This window comes from Parasteatoda tepidariorum, chromosome 2 (assembly GCF_982258835.1).
Source record: "Parasteatoda tepidariorum strain Cologne lab strain chromosome 2, Ptep-v5.0, whole genome shotgun sequence".
NCBI classification, from domain to species: Eukaryota; Metazoa; Arthropoda; class Arachnida; order Araneae; family Theridiidae; genus Parasteatoda; species Parasteatoda tepidariorum.
The window spans coordinates 14,581,269-14,596,556 of record NC_141756.1 but is presented as its reverse complement, the minus strand read 5'-3'; the positions used below and the strand labels follow the sequence as shown (position 1 = coordinate 14,596,556).

The 15,288-nt window shown below is 28.1% G+C and overlaps 1 protein-coding gene across 1 annotated transcript; it reads left to right on the top strand.

The window, feature by feature from the left end:
- Positions 1–982: 982 nt before the first annotated feature.
- On the top strand, positions 983–7,928 carry LOC107438983 (uncharacterized). Its single transcript, XM_016051418.4, has 2 exons — positions 983–1,404; positions 4,544–7,928. The coding sequence occupies exon 2, from the start codon at positions 4,553–4,555 to the stop codon at positions 5,330–5,332; it is 780 nt and encodes a 259-aa protein (XP_015906904.1). The 5' UTR covers positions 983–1,404; positions 4,544–4,552; the 3' UTR covers positions 5,333–7,928.
- Positions 7,929–15,288: the final 7,360 nt, after the last annotated feature.

Genomic DNA, 15,288 nt, shown 5'->3' with positions numbered 1-15,288 from the left:
AATCGTTTCGTATGAAATATATCTCATCAGCACTATATCTCAATATATTATAGAATTTTTAAGCCAATTCATTTCTTTGAGGAATATTGTAAATAACATGACGTTAAATGTCGGAAAATATGTGATTGACAGTTTTTATAAATTTGTAAGGGAATTGGAATATTTTTTAAATACTAAAACCTATTTTAAAAATACAAAAATTATTATTGCTACTCCAAAACTCGCACCTGCAAGCGAGTACATTTGAAAGGCGTAACAGCAGGCCGTAGGAATCAATTAGTTCTGCAGCTTTAAAATAAAAAGTTTCTCAGATTGAAGCAATGTTAAAGGTAACATTGTTGCACAGAAAAGCTGCAAAGTTTTGCAAAACTTTGGATCTAAGAAAGTTTGTTGGGGAATGCTAATCAATAAAGCTAATATAAAAAAATTTAAATTTTAAATAATAGAAATTTGCTCATAAAAGTTTTATTAGTTTTAAATGACGTGGTGATTAAAAATTACTAATAATATTAGAGAATGATATCAATTTTATTTTTATGCTAATTATAAATTATTGGTTTAATGTAACGTATAAAACGCCTTGCATCTTAGAAATATTTAGCTTGTATTTGCCTCTTAACGGTATAATCAGGCTCTGTTTATGGAAAGCATTATATTTATGCTTCAACAAACGCACGTTGAAAACGTGCGCTCAACACCTTTTAATAGAGCTTTTAAATGCATTACAAAATTATTTAACCACCACAACACTCGAGATTCCAATAAATCAGTATTTATTTTCTTCCTGATGTCGTTAGGAAACAACAACAAAAAAAATATCTTCCTTCCGACAACCACTAAACAAACTGACATAAGTCTTTTTAATTATTGTCCGGTGACAGTAAAGAGTTCGCTTTTAAGAAATTAAAATTCCACACTTCCTTCCTCCAACCCCTAAAATAGAATATTCGTAAAACGGTCTCTTCCGAGATCGGCATTTAACAGAGCAAGAAGTTGTCAGCTTCCTGTCTCTTTCGCCATTTTTTTGTCGAACAAAATCGTTTTCGGAAATCGATGAATTAACATCCTTCAAGAAGCGGGGAAAAAAATTAAAACATTCTTTTTACTGATTGAGAATGTTGTGGGTGCATAGACCATGAATAAAAACATAGCCACCCCCACACCTCCCTCCATCTCTATTCCGTGATTGGGTGGACAAGTTGAGTAGTTCATTGTTTCCTGGTAAAACCATGCTCTCTATATTTTAATGAAAATCGTTTTCCCTCTTCTCAATGTGACTTAAGAACATCAGGTGTGAGAGTTTCAGTTTCATTCTTTGTGCTGCAATCGCGGCATCGTGAGTTGCTTAAAAATTGAATTTTAAAAAATTCTCGACACTTTATATAAACATCAAATATTAAAAAGGTAAGCCCTTGACTTAGCTTACAATTCTTTTCAGAGAAGTTTCTTATTTTTGAACATATAAAATTTACATTCTTCCTTTATTATTATTTAATGAAAATGTTCTAAGCCAAACGACTTTTGAATTGGAAATATTTTGAGCCAAGAAAATAAAACATTAATATTCGTTTTATTTTAGAAATTTATTTTTAAATCTACTCCAAATGTTTTTTAAAATTATAGTAGCGAAAAAAAAATTTAAAATATAATGATGGTTAGAGAAACTACAATGTTATTACAAAGGTACGAAAGCGTATCATTATTTAGTTTATTTTTTACTAAATTAGTTAGAACTGTTTTAATCTTTTAAAACGATTTCTGGGTACTTGAATTTTTTTTAAAAAAAATTGTGGTCACTTCTTATAAGTGGGAAATGTTAAAACTTTCGATTTTTTCTTTCCATTTTTTTCTTTTTCTATTGTGACTACTAATATCAATTTGTTATCTCAAAAATGTGTTTTAATTCTTCACTCAAGTTGTTGATTTATTTATTCTTTATACTGATTTATTGAATTTTTGTACGATTTTATAAATAACCTATTTTTATCTATAGTTAACTAATAATTAAGAAATTTAACGAAATCAAGTAACGAAATCAAGTCACCTTTCATTTTTAAAAAAAATTTGCAGTTTGTGATTAATAAGTATAAGTCGCCCTTAAGCGTCACCTTTAGACAGAAAAGAAATTTTATTTGTTAATTTGCGTAGATAATTATACGCACAGAATTTATTTATATGTTAAGAAACTAATATTTTTGATATATTTAATCTATTAAATATCTTTCATTGGACACAGTTATACATTTTTAAATTTTAAGGTTGCAAGCATTTTTAAAGTTAAAAGTTTTTCAAAATTAACCTTTTAAAAATATTTATAAACTAAAACTTCGACTTCTTTGTTCAATAAAAAATAAATTTCAATAATAAAATTAAGTAAAATGTTCAAATATGCTAATTATTTGAGTAATAAATTAGGAAGTTTCAGAAATATTATTCCCCATACTTAAGGATGAAGGTAGTGGAATATTTTTTTCTGTCTAATTGGAATCCTTAATAAATGTTTTTCAAATGTGCTATTAACATAAGTTTTAATGAGTAAAAAACAATCTGTGTTCCTTAAAATATTTTTCAAAGGATAAAAATGGCACATTTAAATAAAGAGATTATTACATAAACTTTATAAATGGATAATTATAGAAATTGACATTTTATTGAATTTAAGATAAAAGAAAATTACATTTTTTAAACTGTTATAGTTGCTTATTGGTTAAGATTTTGCACCACGGAAGTGATAAAATTTAAATAGCTTCCAGTGGCTTATCTCTTCTCTAATTCATATATTATGAGCTTCATTTTTCAAACAAAAAGTGTGAATTAATTTTTTAAAAAATTTAAACCAGCTGTATTGCTTTTTTTAAAAGTATACTTTAATTCTATTCTAACCTAAGTACCCTCTTATAACTTAAAACAACGTTGAGAAACTAATAAACTCTATTATAAATCAATATTGTTTCGGAAAAATATGCAAATTTTTCTTTTAGACAAATATTTGAATTCTGTCTTACATAAACCATAATAAATTGAATTCAACTTCTTTAGGAGGTATTATTGCTTTTACCAACCTCAGTTATGTGAACAATAAACGACCAATACCGGCACTCTTTATAATTGTATACTCGGCATTAAAGCTCAAATACTACTGATATAAATTAATTTTATTATTACGTTACTACTGTAAATGTTATTGCTCGAATGAAATCCTCAAAATTTAATGTTTTAATTGAACCTTTTGCAACACCAAATTTATTTTATCACGCAAATTATTTTTGCTGCTGATTTTTTTGAGGAAAATGAGGCACGTGTGCGCGAAAAGAAGAACGTAAAAAGAAAAGAATAAAAGAACAAGAGAATATTGTTTCATTATTTTTGCGTGTAGTTTTTGTATTTTTTATATTTATTATTATTATTAAATTTGTTGTTGAAGATTCATTAATTTAGCCATTAAAATGGCTAGTGTAAGGGTTTGAAAATTAGAAACATATGAATAAAAGAATTTTTAAGTGAAGCATTGACAAAATGAAACATTCAAACAATTATTTCTGAAAACTTTCAATTGCAAATCATACAATTATAATAGTTAACGCAACTCATTAAATTAACCTCACTAATGAACTTTCGCAAATAAAGAAATATGCGAATGCTGAAATGGTTAGGGGTTCCTTATTATTTTACCAAGCTTATTTCACTGTATCTATCTGTGGAGTTAATTTGATTAAACCTTAGAAGAGAATGAAAGATAAAGGATTGTTACGTGGTTATTAAAATAAACACAAGACAAACTTGATTTTAAAACAGAATACAAGTTGAAGCTTAGATCGTGGGTGTATGGGTTGAAAAAAATTGCTATGTTTACTACGCAAACTGTCTTTTTTTGTTTAAATTTTTTTATTTTTTTAAAAGAATTATTAAATATATGTTTAAGCTCTGCAGCAAAAAGTAATAATTAGAGCAATTGAAATCATATAATTATTGGTGCTACAATCATTGTAAAGCCCTGACTTCCTTTAAGGCTTTTTGTCTTTCCACGCTAGTAGTTACCACTTTTTCTTCTAACTTTCAATTTCTCCAAGTTTATCTCGACTTGATGTCTTCATCTAATTCTTGGCCTTTCTCTGTGTCTAAAAAGATATCACCTATCTAAATTTACTTAATTACTGAAATTTTCTAGAAAGAGCCCCTCTAGAAAGAAATCTAGGTGTACCCCTCTTGCAATATAAGGAGGCTTATAACCATTAACACTGTGCTGCAGTGTTAACAGGAAAAAAATCTAAACAAATATACGAAAGCAACATCGGGGAAAAAAACTAAAAGATTGTACCGGAATAAGTAGATTAAAAAAATAGTTTAATATAACCAACGCAAAGCATTTTAAAGTTTTTTTTCTCCATTATTATACTCAAATTAATTATGCTTGCACAAACAATATTAAAATGCTTTTCGTTATCATTTGTTTTGTGTAACTTCATATTTCATTTTTTTTTCAAATTTTTTTTCTAAAGGTACGGAAATCTACCTGATGATATCTTCTTTTTTTTATTTTCAGCTGACCAATATGAGTAAAAATATTAGAAAATACAGTATTTTTCTTGCAACTGTCCAAATATGTTGCCTTTTGACACCATCACATGCTATGTTTGATTTCTTCGGGGGAGGAGGTGGTGGTGGTGGGGGAGGCTCCGATGTTGCTGAGATATTAGCCGCAGGACTTATTACTAAAATGCTGATGGAAGACTTTTTTCATATTCAAGGTGCTCCACTACTCCAGTCATTGCGTCATCAGTTCATTGGCGGATACAGTCCACGTCATCCTCCTGTCCATCATCAAGTTCGCCACTACCCTCACATGATTGCTCCAAGAGTTCCGATGGCAATGAGCGCGCAATACGTCTACCCCATGGTTCCTCGTCATCCAGTCCATTTGATGAGTCAAGCTTCCTACATGCAACAAGCCCGTCACCCAATAGTTGCAGCACCATGGAATGGACACTATGGAGACCTTCGTGGATCAGAAACATTTGTAAATGCCTACCTTCCAGTGCAGCAAGAACGCAACACTCCTCCATTTATTGAGGCTTTATTAACAAATGAAGCACTCTCGGCAGCAACTCTTCTTCTCAACTCCGACATTTTGGAAGATGATGAAGAGGAAGAGGCGGAAGTCGAAATGAAGGAAGAAGTAAATGATGTTTCAGAAGTTCCGGAGAAGCAAGTTGAAAACCGATCAGAGACTTTCGAGGCATCCGGAAGTGAGAACGAATCCAGGTATATATTGCCACGAATTGTTCGCCACTTTGTTCAACGAATCATGAGGAGGGTTGAGCAACACCGATAAATTACAAGAAAAAGGAGAAGAAATTATTGAGATGATTAACGATTTGCATGAAGAAAGGAGAAGATATTATTAAGACGACTAACGATTTACACGAAGGAAGGATTTGTAGGATGATATAATCATATCAAAAAGAACTAAAACATGCATGGCATTATAAAGATTGTTAATTTGCTGCTAATTATTGAGGTTTCGTGTTTTATTTAAGAGAATGTAATTCCGTATCACTCTTTTATAAGTACAAAAACAAATGGGTGATACATCTGTCAAAATTTCCTCAAGTTCTGTCGTAACTTAAATTAAACTAATGATAAGTGAGCTGAAATATTAATTGGTACAAATTAAGTTAGACACTTTTCAATATTTCCATACTTTCTTCCTTTTAAATTTAACTATCAAACTTTACATTGGTTATTTAATATAATGATTTGAATTGCAAATAATTTTTTCGTTTATCGAAGTGATTAACAATTTCAAATAATTCAATGAATTGTTTACTATTGAGTCTAATTTAGTTCATATTATTTTTCATACTTTATCACTCTTTCTGTACTAACATAATACTTTTTTAAACAAAATTTCGTAAATAATCTTTCAAAAATACAAAAAAAGCAATACCTCTTTCAACTCATTGTATTTAGTTATGATTCTTACTACCATTTTGTGTTTTAATATTTTAAGAATTTATGTTATATTTACAATTTAAAAAGTCCTTTAATGTTAAACTTCATATGATGCTTGACTTAGCTTGCAATTTTTAAATAAATTACGAATTGCAAAAGGTAAAACCCCCTCCAAAAGAATAAATAAATGAAAGACTAGAATTGTAATCGAAGGGAAATGGGAGAGTAGTACAGTCTTATGAATTAACAGCTCTTTCGAAATCAAGCTCTTAAAAAACAGTTCTTTCTTTATGTATTAATCCATCAGTTTTCATTTCATTTTCTTATAACAAATGTATCCTCATATTCAAATTTAGAATTATTTAATTTCTTTAAAAAAATTGCTTTTTGCTCATTAAAGTGTAATTTTTTTTCAAAAAATAACAACTACTCTCTACTAGCATTGAAACATTACATCGATTTTAAGTCGGGGAAAAAATCTGCATTATACACAGGTTTGAACTTTTTATTTTGGTATAAAATCTAGTTTTCTATAAAAAACACTTTTTGGAAGATAATAATTTTACTTTATTGCTCATAAATTATGGAAATTTAAATTTTGATGTGTTTCTTATACATAAAGGAATACTATTATAAGTTTTGATATTTTGAAAGCTCAACCTTAAGACCCTCGATAGAAATTATTGCCCAATTTTCGATAATTTATAGCATCAAAAATAATAAGGATATTTCTTCTACTTCAGAATGCTCGGTAATTTACATCACTTATCAATGAATCTTGTGTTAGTATTTTTCATGTAATTTTTTTGAAGTATTTATTTTAATTACAACTAATTACTGCTCTACTGCCTGAATTTGGTTATATTACTACATTTTTTCCTTAAAAACAGTTATTCTTTCACTTATTTTCATCAACTTATCGAAGAATATTTCGGTCATTAGTTTCCTTTTCGTCTTGCATGTAACAGCAATTAACTTTATTTTATTTACTAACCTGACTAACATCTTTCGACAACTTCTTTTACTCTAGGATTAATATCTTAAAAACTTTCCAAGTCGAAGTGTCTTTTTTAATTCCTTCATTTTAATTTTTCTTCTACTTTAACATTCGTCTACTTTCATAATTATGTATTAATTTATATTTAAGAAATATTATTAGCAGCACTTATTTAATTTTTTAATTATATAGAAAAAAAGTTTTGCTCTTGCTTCTTTTAAGGCAGTATCGGAAAAAAAAATTGTGTAAAATCTAGTCTAATTTTTTTAATGTCATTGAAATGCCCAAATATTTTTTATCTGGCTATTACAAAATTATTCTCAATTGGATAATTCACTTAATATGTAATCTGAATACTACAATTTCTTAAATGAAGAAAAAAAAACTTTTTTTTCTCTACTACTCTTTTTCAAATGATAATTTTTAACGTTTCTTCCATATTTGTAATTTATAACCAAAACTCGGTACGCAATTCATTTAGAAATTTACACTTATTTTTTTAGAAATTAACATTAGTTAGATGTTTTATCGCGGTTCTGGTCTTGAATAGGTTGCGTAATTCATAAGTTACGTAAGTTGCGTAATTCATAGAATCATAAGAATCATAACAACGATATTTTCAATTTAAGATACCAACGATATTTCGAATACCAACGATATTTTGAATACCAACGATATTCTTTTAAATTCTTTGACTATATTAGATTGTATATATGTAAATATGTGAAAATTATTGTACAGTTGATAATCGTAATTGACTTTTATTTTACCTGTTATATGCATTTGTTTTGCTATAGATATGTATTTAGTTGCATATTTTTTACAAATAAATTGTAAATTAATAAGGTAAAAGTTTATAAAATCACATAAAAATTATTATATGACACGTGAATTTTAATTTATAATTTTTACCAATTACGTACACATAAAATTGATCTCTGATATATGTTTGTAAAGTTAACTATAATGAATTTTCATTAGAGACTTTCAGTAGAGTGCTTTAAATATATGTAAATATGTATATATGTTAAAATAATATTGTTGTATTAAAAGATCATTTAACGTTTAAATAAATAAGAAATGAATAATTTAAAGGTTTCTTGGGTAAGTTATTTATTTATTTTAAGAACTTTGGATTATTACAAGGATCTCATCTACGATAGAAGTGAAATGTTTTTTCCAAATATTTACATGAAAGAAACTATTTTTACAGAAGTAAAAATTTTTTTGTTAAATATAATTACAACATAAAAAGAAAATAAGCAACAAAAAAAAACTCGGTGCAAGATAGCTAATAATTAATTAAAGATCATTAATAAATTACGGAATTCGGAGTTACTTTTGGAAAATTATAACAAAGGTCCAATATGCTCTAACCTGGAATGATGAAGTATATAAAGAAAATGCTGGTACAAAAGCTATTTTGTTTCCTTTATAAGTTTAAGAAATTAATTACAACAAAAAAATTGCTTTAATATTTTAAAATTTGGGTGTTTGTAAAAATAAGTGCAAATTTTCATTAATTTAATTCAATCAAACATATTTAATCGTTATTTTAAACCGAAAATATTCTCTTAATAGACTAAAAATATTTACTAATTCATCTCAATTTGTTTTTATAATTAACTAAATTATATTGTCTCCTAATTAATGTATTAAATTGATATTAACTACAAGTTCTAACAAGTTCCTAAAATATTTATTCTATTTAAAATGCTTCCAAATATTTCACAACACAATCAGTCATAATTTAAAAATTATTATATATCATGATTTTAAGCTCTTAGCATCACTTCAGGAAAAGCAATTTAACCCAGTCAATACAGCAAATATTTTTGGAGACAAAATCTTCATAATCCATTTTTTTTTGCTATATATTAACCATTTTCAATTAAACAAAAAACATCTTTGCAATCGAAGGGAATCGTTTTGTAATTCTTATTCATACAAATTATACAACAGAGGTGAAAAGTTGTCGTTTTTTTTTAAAAAGTGGTGAAATAAATATCGCGAGTACAAAAAAAAGTAGTTGGTAGCGATTTGTGGCAACTTCTTTTAACGTTAGTGCTGTAACGAAACAAGGGTCAAATGTAACTAATTTTTCGGTTTTGATTGGTACGAATCTTTGCTGGTAAGTCAATGGGCGTTATTTGAATGCCCCTGTAGCCGAGCGTTAATAAAATTACAAATAAATAATATTTTAACTGGCCATAACAGCTAATTTATCATTTTGACCACACCGGAAATTGCGAAGCTTTGATGCTTCGCAATTGAATCTCTGACGCTCGTGAAGTTTTGATGCTATTTCAAAGGAAGGGAACATATTTTCTCGGTAATTTTCAATATAGGGTAAACCAACCAGTGAAGGAACACTACCTAGTGAAGGAACATTTCATATATATTGATTAAAAATAAGAATTTGAAAGTTTTTCTTTAGATTGATTGGTAACAATAGCTTACTGCCAAACAATAGGAAGTCATCTAGCGATGTTTTGCATTACCTGGTCAAATAGACTTCTCTGGAAAAATTTTTGAATTTGTTATTATCTCTGCAACACCTTGTTTCTTTGAAAAAATTATAAGGTGAGTGTTTGCATGTATATGTTTGAAGTGGAATTAATTGCATGCAATAGTTTTATTTTTCTCACTGTGAAAAAGAGAATTCAAAAGATAGTTATTGAAGTTACGTTTTATTTTTTTGTAGAGCATCATAGCATAATAAAGTACTGAGATAAGGGGGTGTTTATTCACTGGATCACCAAACGATGAAAAACCAGAGAAGGAACAAGTGTTCCTTTAATGGATGTTTTTCTAAGTTAATGAAGATAAAAGATAAACTTTAATTTTCTTGTACCTTTAGTGATGTTCCGCATCAAAAGTATGTTAAAAATACGAAAAACAACTTCTAACCAGTGAGGGAACATTCATGTTCCTTTACTGGGCATAGATTTCCCAGTGAATGAACAGTATGTGTTGATACATATGTTGATACTTTACATATGTTGATACATATGTTGATACTTTACATATGTTGATACATATGTTGATACATATGTTGATACTTTAATTTTCAATTCATGATTACAAAAAAAAGTTAAAATTTTCCTAGTATTTGTGTGTTATAATTTCAAGAATAGGCTTGCTTTTAAATATTTGTATGGCTTATAAATTCATAAAGAGCATTAAAAAATAACCAAAATTAAGTGTTCCTTTACTAGGAGTTCATTCACTGGTAAGAGCTGTTCCTTCACTGGGTCTTCTTATTACTTGTTATTTGAACCTCCAAAACTTTAAGGCAATATTATGTCAGTTCTCTACAATTTTTGTTACATAATTTGCAATAACTAACAAATATGTTGACACTGTCATTTAACTAAAATTACGAATTTTGAAATTATTATGATTTTTTAAAAGGGAAACGAAGCTTAAGTGTTCCTTCAATGGTTAGTTTACCCTATTTAATTTCTTTGAGAAAATAAAATAGCATTAAACGCTTAGCAAAACAGAAAATATTCGATAATTTCCCAGCATTTCTTAAATTAAATATTTGCTTTCGAGAAAGGCATAAAATATTGAATTGTAAAAGGAAAAATTCGCAAAAAAAAAAGTTTAGAAAAACAAAAAGTCTCATGTAAATGTGAATAACAATTTCTTAATTAATCCTGTTTAAATAGTTCAATTTCTTATTCAAAACCATTTTGAACATGGATGTTAATTGTATTCTCAAGCAAAGTTCTCCTGAAAGTAATGAAGTATAGTGACTATATTTTGAAAGTAGTTCGTTGTTAACTACATACACTTGTAGTAAAGTATATGTGAGGTGTTTCATCTAACATCTGTGGAGAGGTAGATATTTACTACATGAAGGTGTTTCGTTTCCAACCTAGGTTATGACTTATCTAGCTGAAGTATCTTTTTTCAAACCTGTGAAAGTATTAATTCAACAACCTAATGTGTTTCATTTAACACTTCAGGTTATTCTGGAACTACCTCAAGTGTTTTTTTTTTACAGTTGTAAAGGTAATTTTTTACTAACGTGCAGTTATTATATTTCAACCTCAAGTATATATTTTTATGATGTAGAGTAAGGGTATTTTTTTGTCATTTAAGATGCGTCATTTCACACATCAAGTTATTAATAAATCAAACACAAGTGTATTTTTCGACCGTTAGACAGGTTGTTTTTAATGAACGTAGGTGTTTGATGTTCTACTTTAGGTTATTATTTTTCAACCTCAAGTATAGATTTATACAGTTGTCGAGGTAATTATTAATCTTCCTAAGGTAACACTTTTGGTTTTGGTTGTTATAAATCAACCAATTTTGTATCGGGAAATAGTGTATCGGAAGAAATACTCTCAGAATCTTGCCCTTTCGCTAAACCGCCAGTGGGTTAACGTGAGGTGTTCCATGTTCTATCCTAGGTTATATTATTTCGTAACCTCAAGTATATATTTTTTTATTTTTAGAAGTATTAATTTATCAAAATAAAAATACGACATTTTACACTTCATGCTTGTCTAGCTCAACCTAAAGCTGTATTTTTAATATTTACGAAGGTAGTAATTCCCAAACGTGAGGTGTTATGCGGTCCACCAAGTTTATTAATGTTTAACCTTACTATTAAACATATTATATATATTATATAAGGAATAATGTGTATCTTTAGATTTTTTCACTAGTAGAGATCTTCATTTATCAGCCTGATATTACACTTTCGGCAGTAATCGCTTTTTTTTTGTTAGTAAAAGAAAGTTTCAAATTTATAATTCTCCTGTAATTTTAATAGATTCAATGAAATCATCCTGAAATGACGCTAATCCGAATTCTACAGTTAAAAAAAATTTATTTGTGGGAAATTACATTTTTATAAGATAGATTTCTAAGGTGAATATATAAATTAATTTAAAAATATAAATTTAAATAATTTGTCAACTGAAGTTCAAAATACTTTTATATAAAACCAAAATTTCATTTTTCTTTTTTTTTTAGAAACCAACAAAAATATCATAAATATTGATTTTGTCTCCCTGTAGAAACTTGGAAGTATTGGAACCTAAAACAAAAAATATATAAATTAGTAACAAAGTCATATTTACAATTATAGCGGCGGTTTTTAAAATATTAGAAATTGTTTTTTTTTTTTTTCAAGACTTAAATTAACTGAATGAAATTAATTTTCCTTTCCAGTTAAATGCCATTCCACTTCCGCCATTTCTATTTAATCCTCCTAGCTGAAAGCGTTTAAAAGTGTGTCAGATACCACAGTCAAAAAATAAAATACGCTGAAGAAAGTATTACCATTAACAATCTTTGTAGAAATTGAAATAGATAATTTCAATCTTATTTGGAAATTTTAACACTCTTTATTTTTCCATAATTGAACCTACATCGTTGATTATGGTACTTGAAAGTTTAATTATCAGATTTTCCTTCCTTTTTTCTTACAAATCTCTAAACTCAATAAGACAAGTCTATATTTTAGAATTTTTTGTCAGACTTCATGAAACAAGTAGTTCTTAATAAATTTTTGGCACTGATTCTGAAAAGGACTTTCAATATTGTCAATCACATCAGAGTTTCTTGAGAATTTTAATATTTTAATCAATGTAATCAAGAATTAACAATAGTTTAATAACCTAAAATTTTAAATTTATGTACCAAGTTTATGAATTTTTCACGCTCAATCGAATTACACTATCCACAAACTGATGGGAGCATTTGTTTTAAAATTGTGATCAATTTTATGAGAAAAAAATGTCTAAGAGAGAGCAATTTGAAATAATGCTTTTAAAAGAAGTTGAGTAAAATATTTCCTATGTAACTTAAAATACCGAGAAAATAAAACTAATTGTTAGTTGCTACAATAATTTGCTTAAATATAAAAACCTATCTCATCAGAAGAAATTTTAAAAAAAACTGCATATAACTTTCAAACAATGAATGCTTTTATTTGCAATTGATTTTTATTCAATTTAGCATTAAAATTAAATAAGAAACAATATTGACCGATTTCTAAAAAATTTAAGATTTCCGAAATTCGTTAATTTTTTAAGTAATATGAACCATAAGCAGCTGCATAAAAATGCTCATAACCTTGATACAAATTGTCATATGAACTTGAAATCGGGTTTTATTTAATTTTGCTTAATATTCTAACAAGTAATAACAGTCTGCTTAGTAAATAATTAATATGGGTAAATTGCGAAAAAATAACATGTAGTGAAAAATAACAGTTCTGTGATCGAACATGAAAAAATGAAGTAGTACAGTTACTATTTTTCAATTATCGAGTATCAGGCAAACTACTGTTAAGAAATTACATAAATTCAGTAGTTTATTATGTGAGATTACTTTTTCTTTTTGGTATAAATTCAGAACTATTACCCAGGGGAAGGCTGAGCAGTAGCTTGCTAGCCACTTCTTCATCGATGCTGCACATGCGCTATTTAAGCCTAGGTCATCTCAGCAATATTAGGGAACTACTAGTGGATAAAAGCTCTGTAATATATATATATATATATATATATATATATATATATATATATATATATATATATATATATATATATATATATATATATATATATATATATATATATATATATATATATATATATATATATATATATATATATATATATATATCGTGTTAATCAGATTTAAAATGCAGTGTTATTATACATATTTTCACTCATAAACAACCAATATTAACTCTGCATATACATACAGATATCCAAGCAAACGATTAGCATACAGTTGTAGTAGAATTTTAAAGCAAAATTACTATTTAAAAATCTTTAAATTTTTGAATGATTTATTTATAAGAGAAATTATGAACATTTTATTCAATTAATCAGCTTGCATACTACTATGTTGAAACATACACATTTAAGCAAAATTAAAAAAAATAGTTATATTTGAACAAATAGCAAACAATAAAATATACTGTGTGTAACCTGCTGTAACGATTCACCAGTAGCGTCACCCTAAACAGCGACGCGAAATATTCAGATTTTCTCTTTTATTGTTAAGTCTACAACATTAGCCTGTAAGACGCGTCCTTAAGACAAAAATAATAAAAGTTAAATTTGAAATTTGAAGCATATATGTTTAAAGTGATAAAACTAAAATAATAAATATCAAACACTCTTACCGAATTTCGCATAGACTTTCTATTGTCAAAACACACGCTATTCGCCGGTTCACACGGAACTCTAGGAAGTGAGCTAGTTAATTATGAAGTGCACTTTAAACAACCTCAAAATAAACTTTGGTATAAATAAAATGTGTGTAACTTCATATACCTCAATAAACACCTGATTCTCTTTAGTTGAAACAGGGTAAAACTTTTTATACCTCATGAATACCTCTTTTGTTATAAGTGTCAGGAAAACAACCTAGTATACCTCAGAAATTACCTTATCAGTTTGGTTGATATGAAGTGAATTTAAAACAACATCGAAATGAGTTTAGGTATAAATAATAAGATTTCATGCACCTCAATTAATACTTCACACTCTATAGTTGAAATGAGGTAAATTTTTTTATTCATCATGAATGCCTTTTTTTTGTTTTAAGTGACAGAAAAACTTTCAGTATACCTTGAAAATAACCTCATCAGCCTGGTTGATTTGAAGTGAATTTCAAAGAACCACAAAATGATCTGAAGTGCAAGTAAAACAATCTCGTACACCTCAATTACAACCTTTTTTGAGGTATACTTTGTATGGTTGTTGCCAACCTCAAATATACCTCAAAACAACCTCGATAACTGCAGTTATCGAGGTTAAATATCTCAAAACAACCTCAAATATACCTTAAAGTTTTTTAAAGGATATGCTGAAAGGACCACATTCAATTATAAACTCAACAAGAGTATTTTTTCGAAATATCCAATCAGTTCAAAAGTAAATGCAATTTTAAGTGATTTCTTCGTGATTTTTCCCCTTTTTGCATACAATAGTAATTATTTATCCATTGTTGTCGAAAAATTCAACTGTCATAATAATTTTATTAACTCGCACTTCAATTATTAACAACAAAAACTGCTGTTGTAGTTGTTGTTCATTTAGGTCGCACTAGAGCTGCACAAAGGGCCATTGGCGACGGTCTGGGAAACATCTCTGAGCTGAGGATGATCCGAAGACATGCCATAACAATTTTGATCCTCAGCAGAGGGGTGGCTCCCCCGCTTCGGTAGCCCGACGACCTGCAAGCGAAGTCGAGCACTTTACGGCAGAGCAGTTTAACGAGGACCAATACCACACACCCTCGGTCTCTTCACAGACTGATCCAAGTGGTCACCCACCAGCACACTGACCGCAGCCAGTGATGCT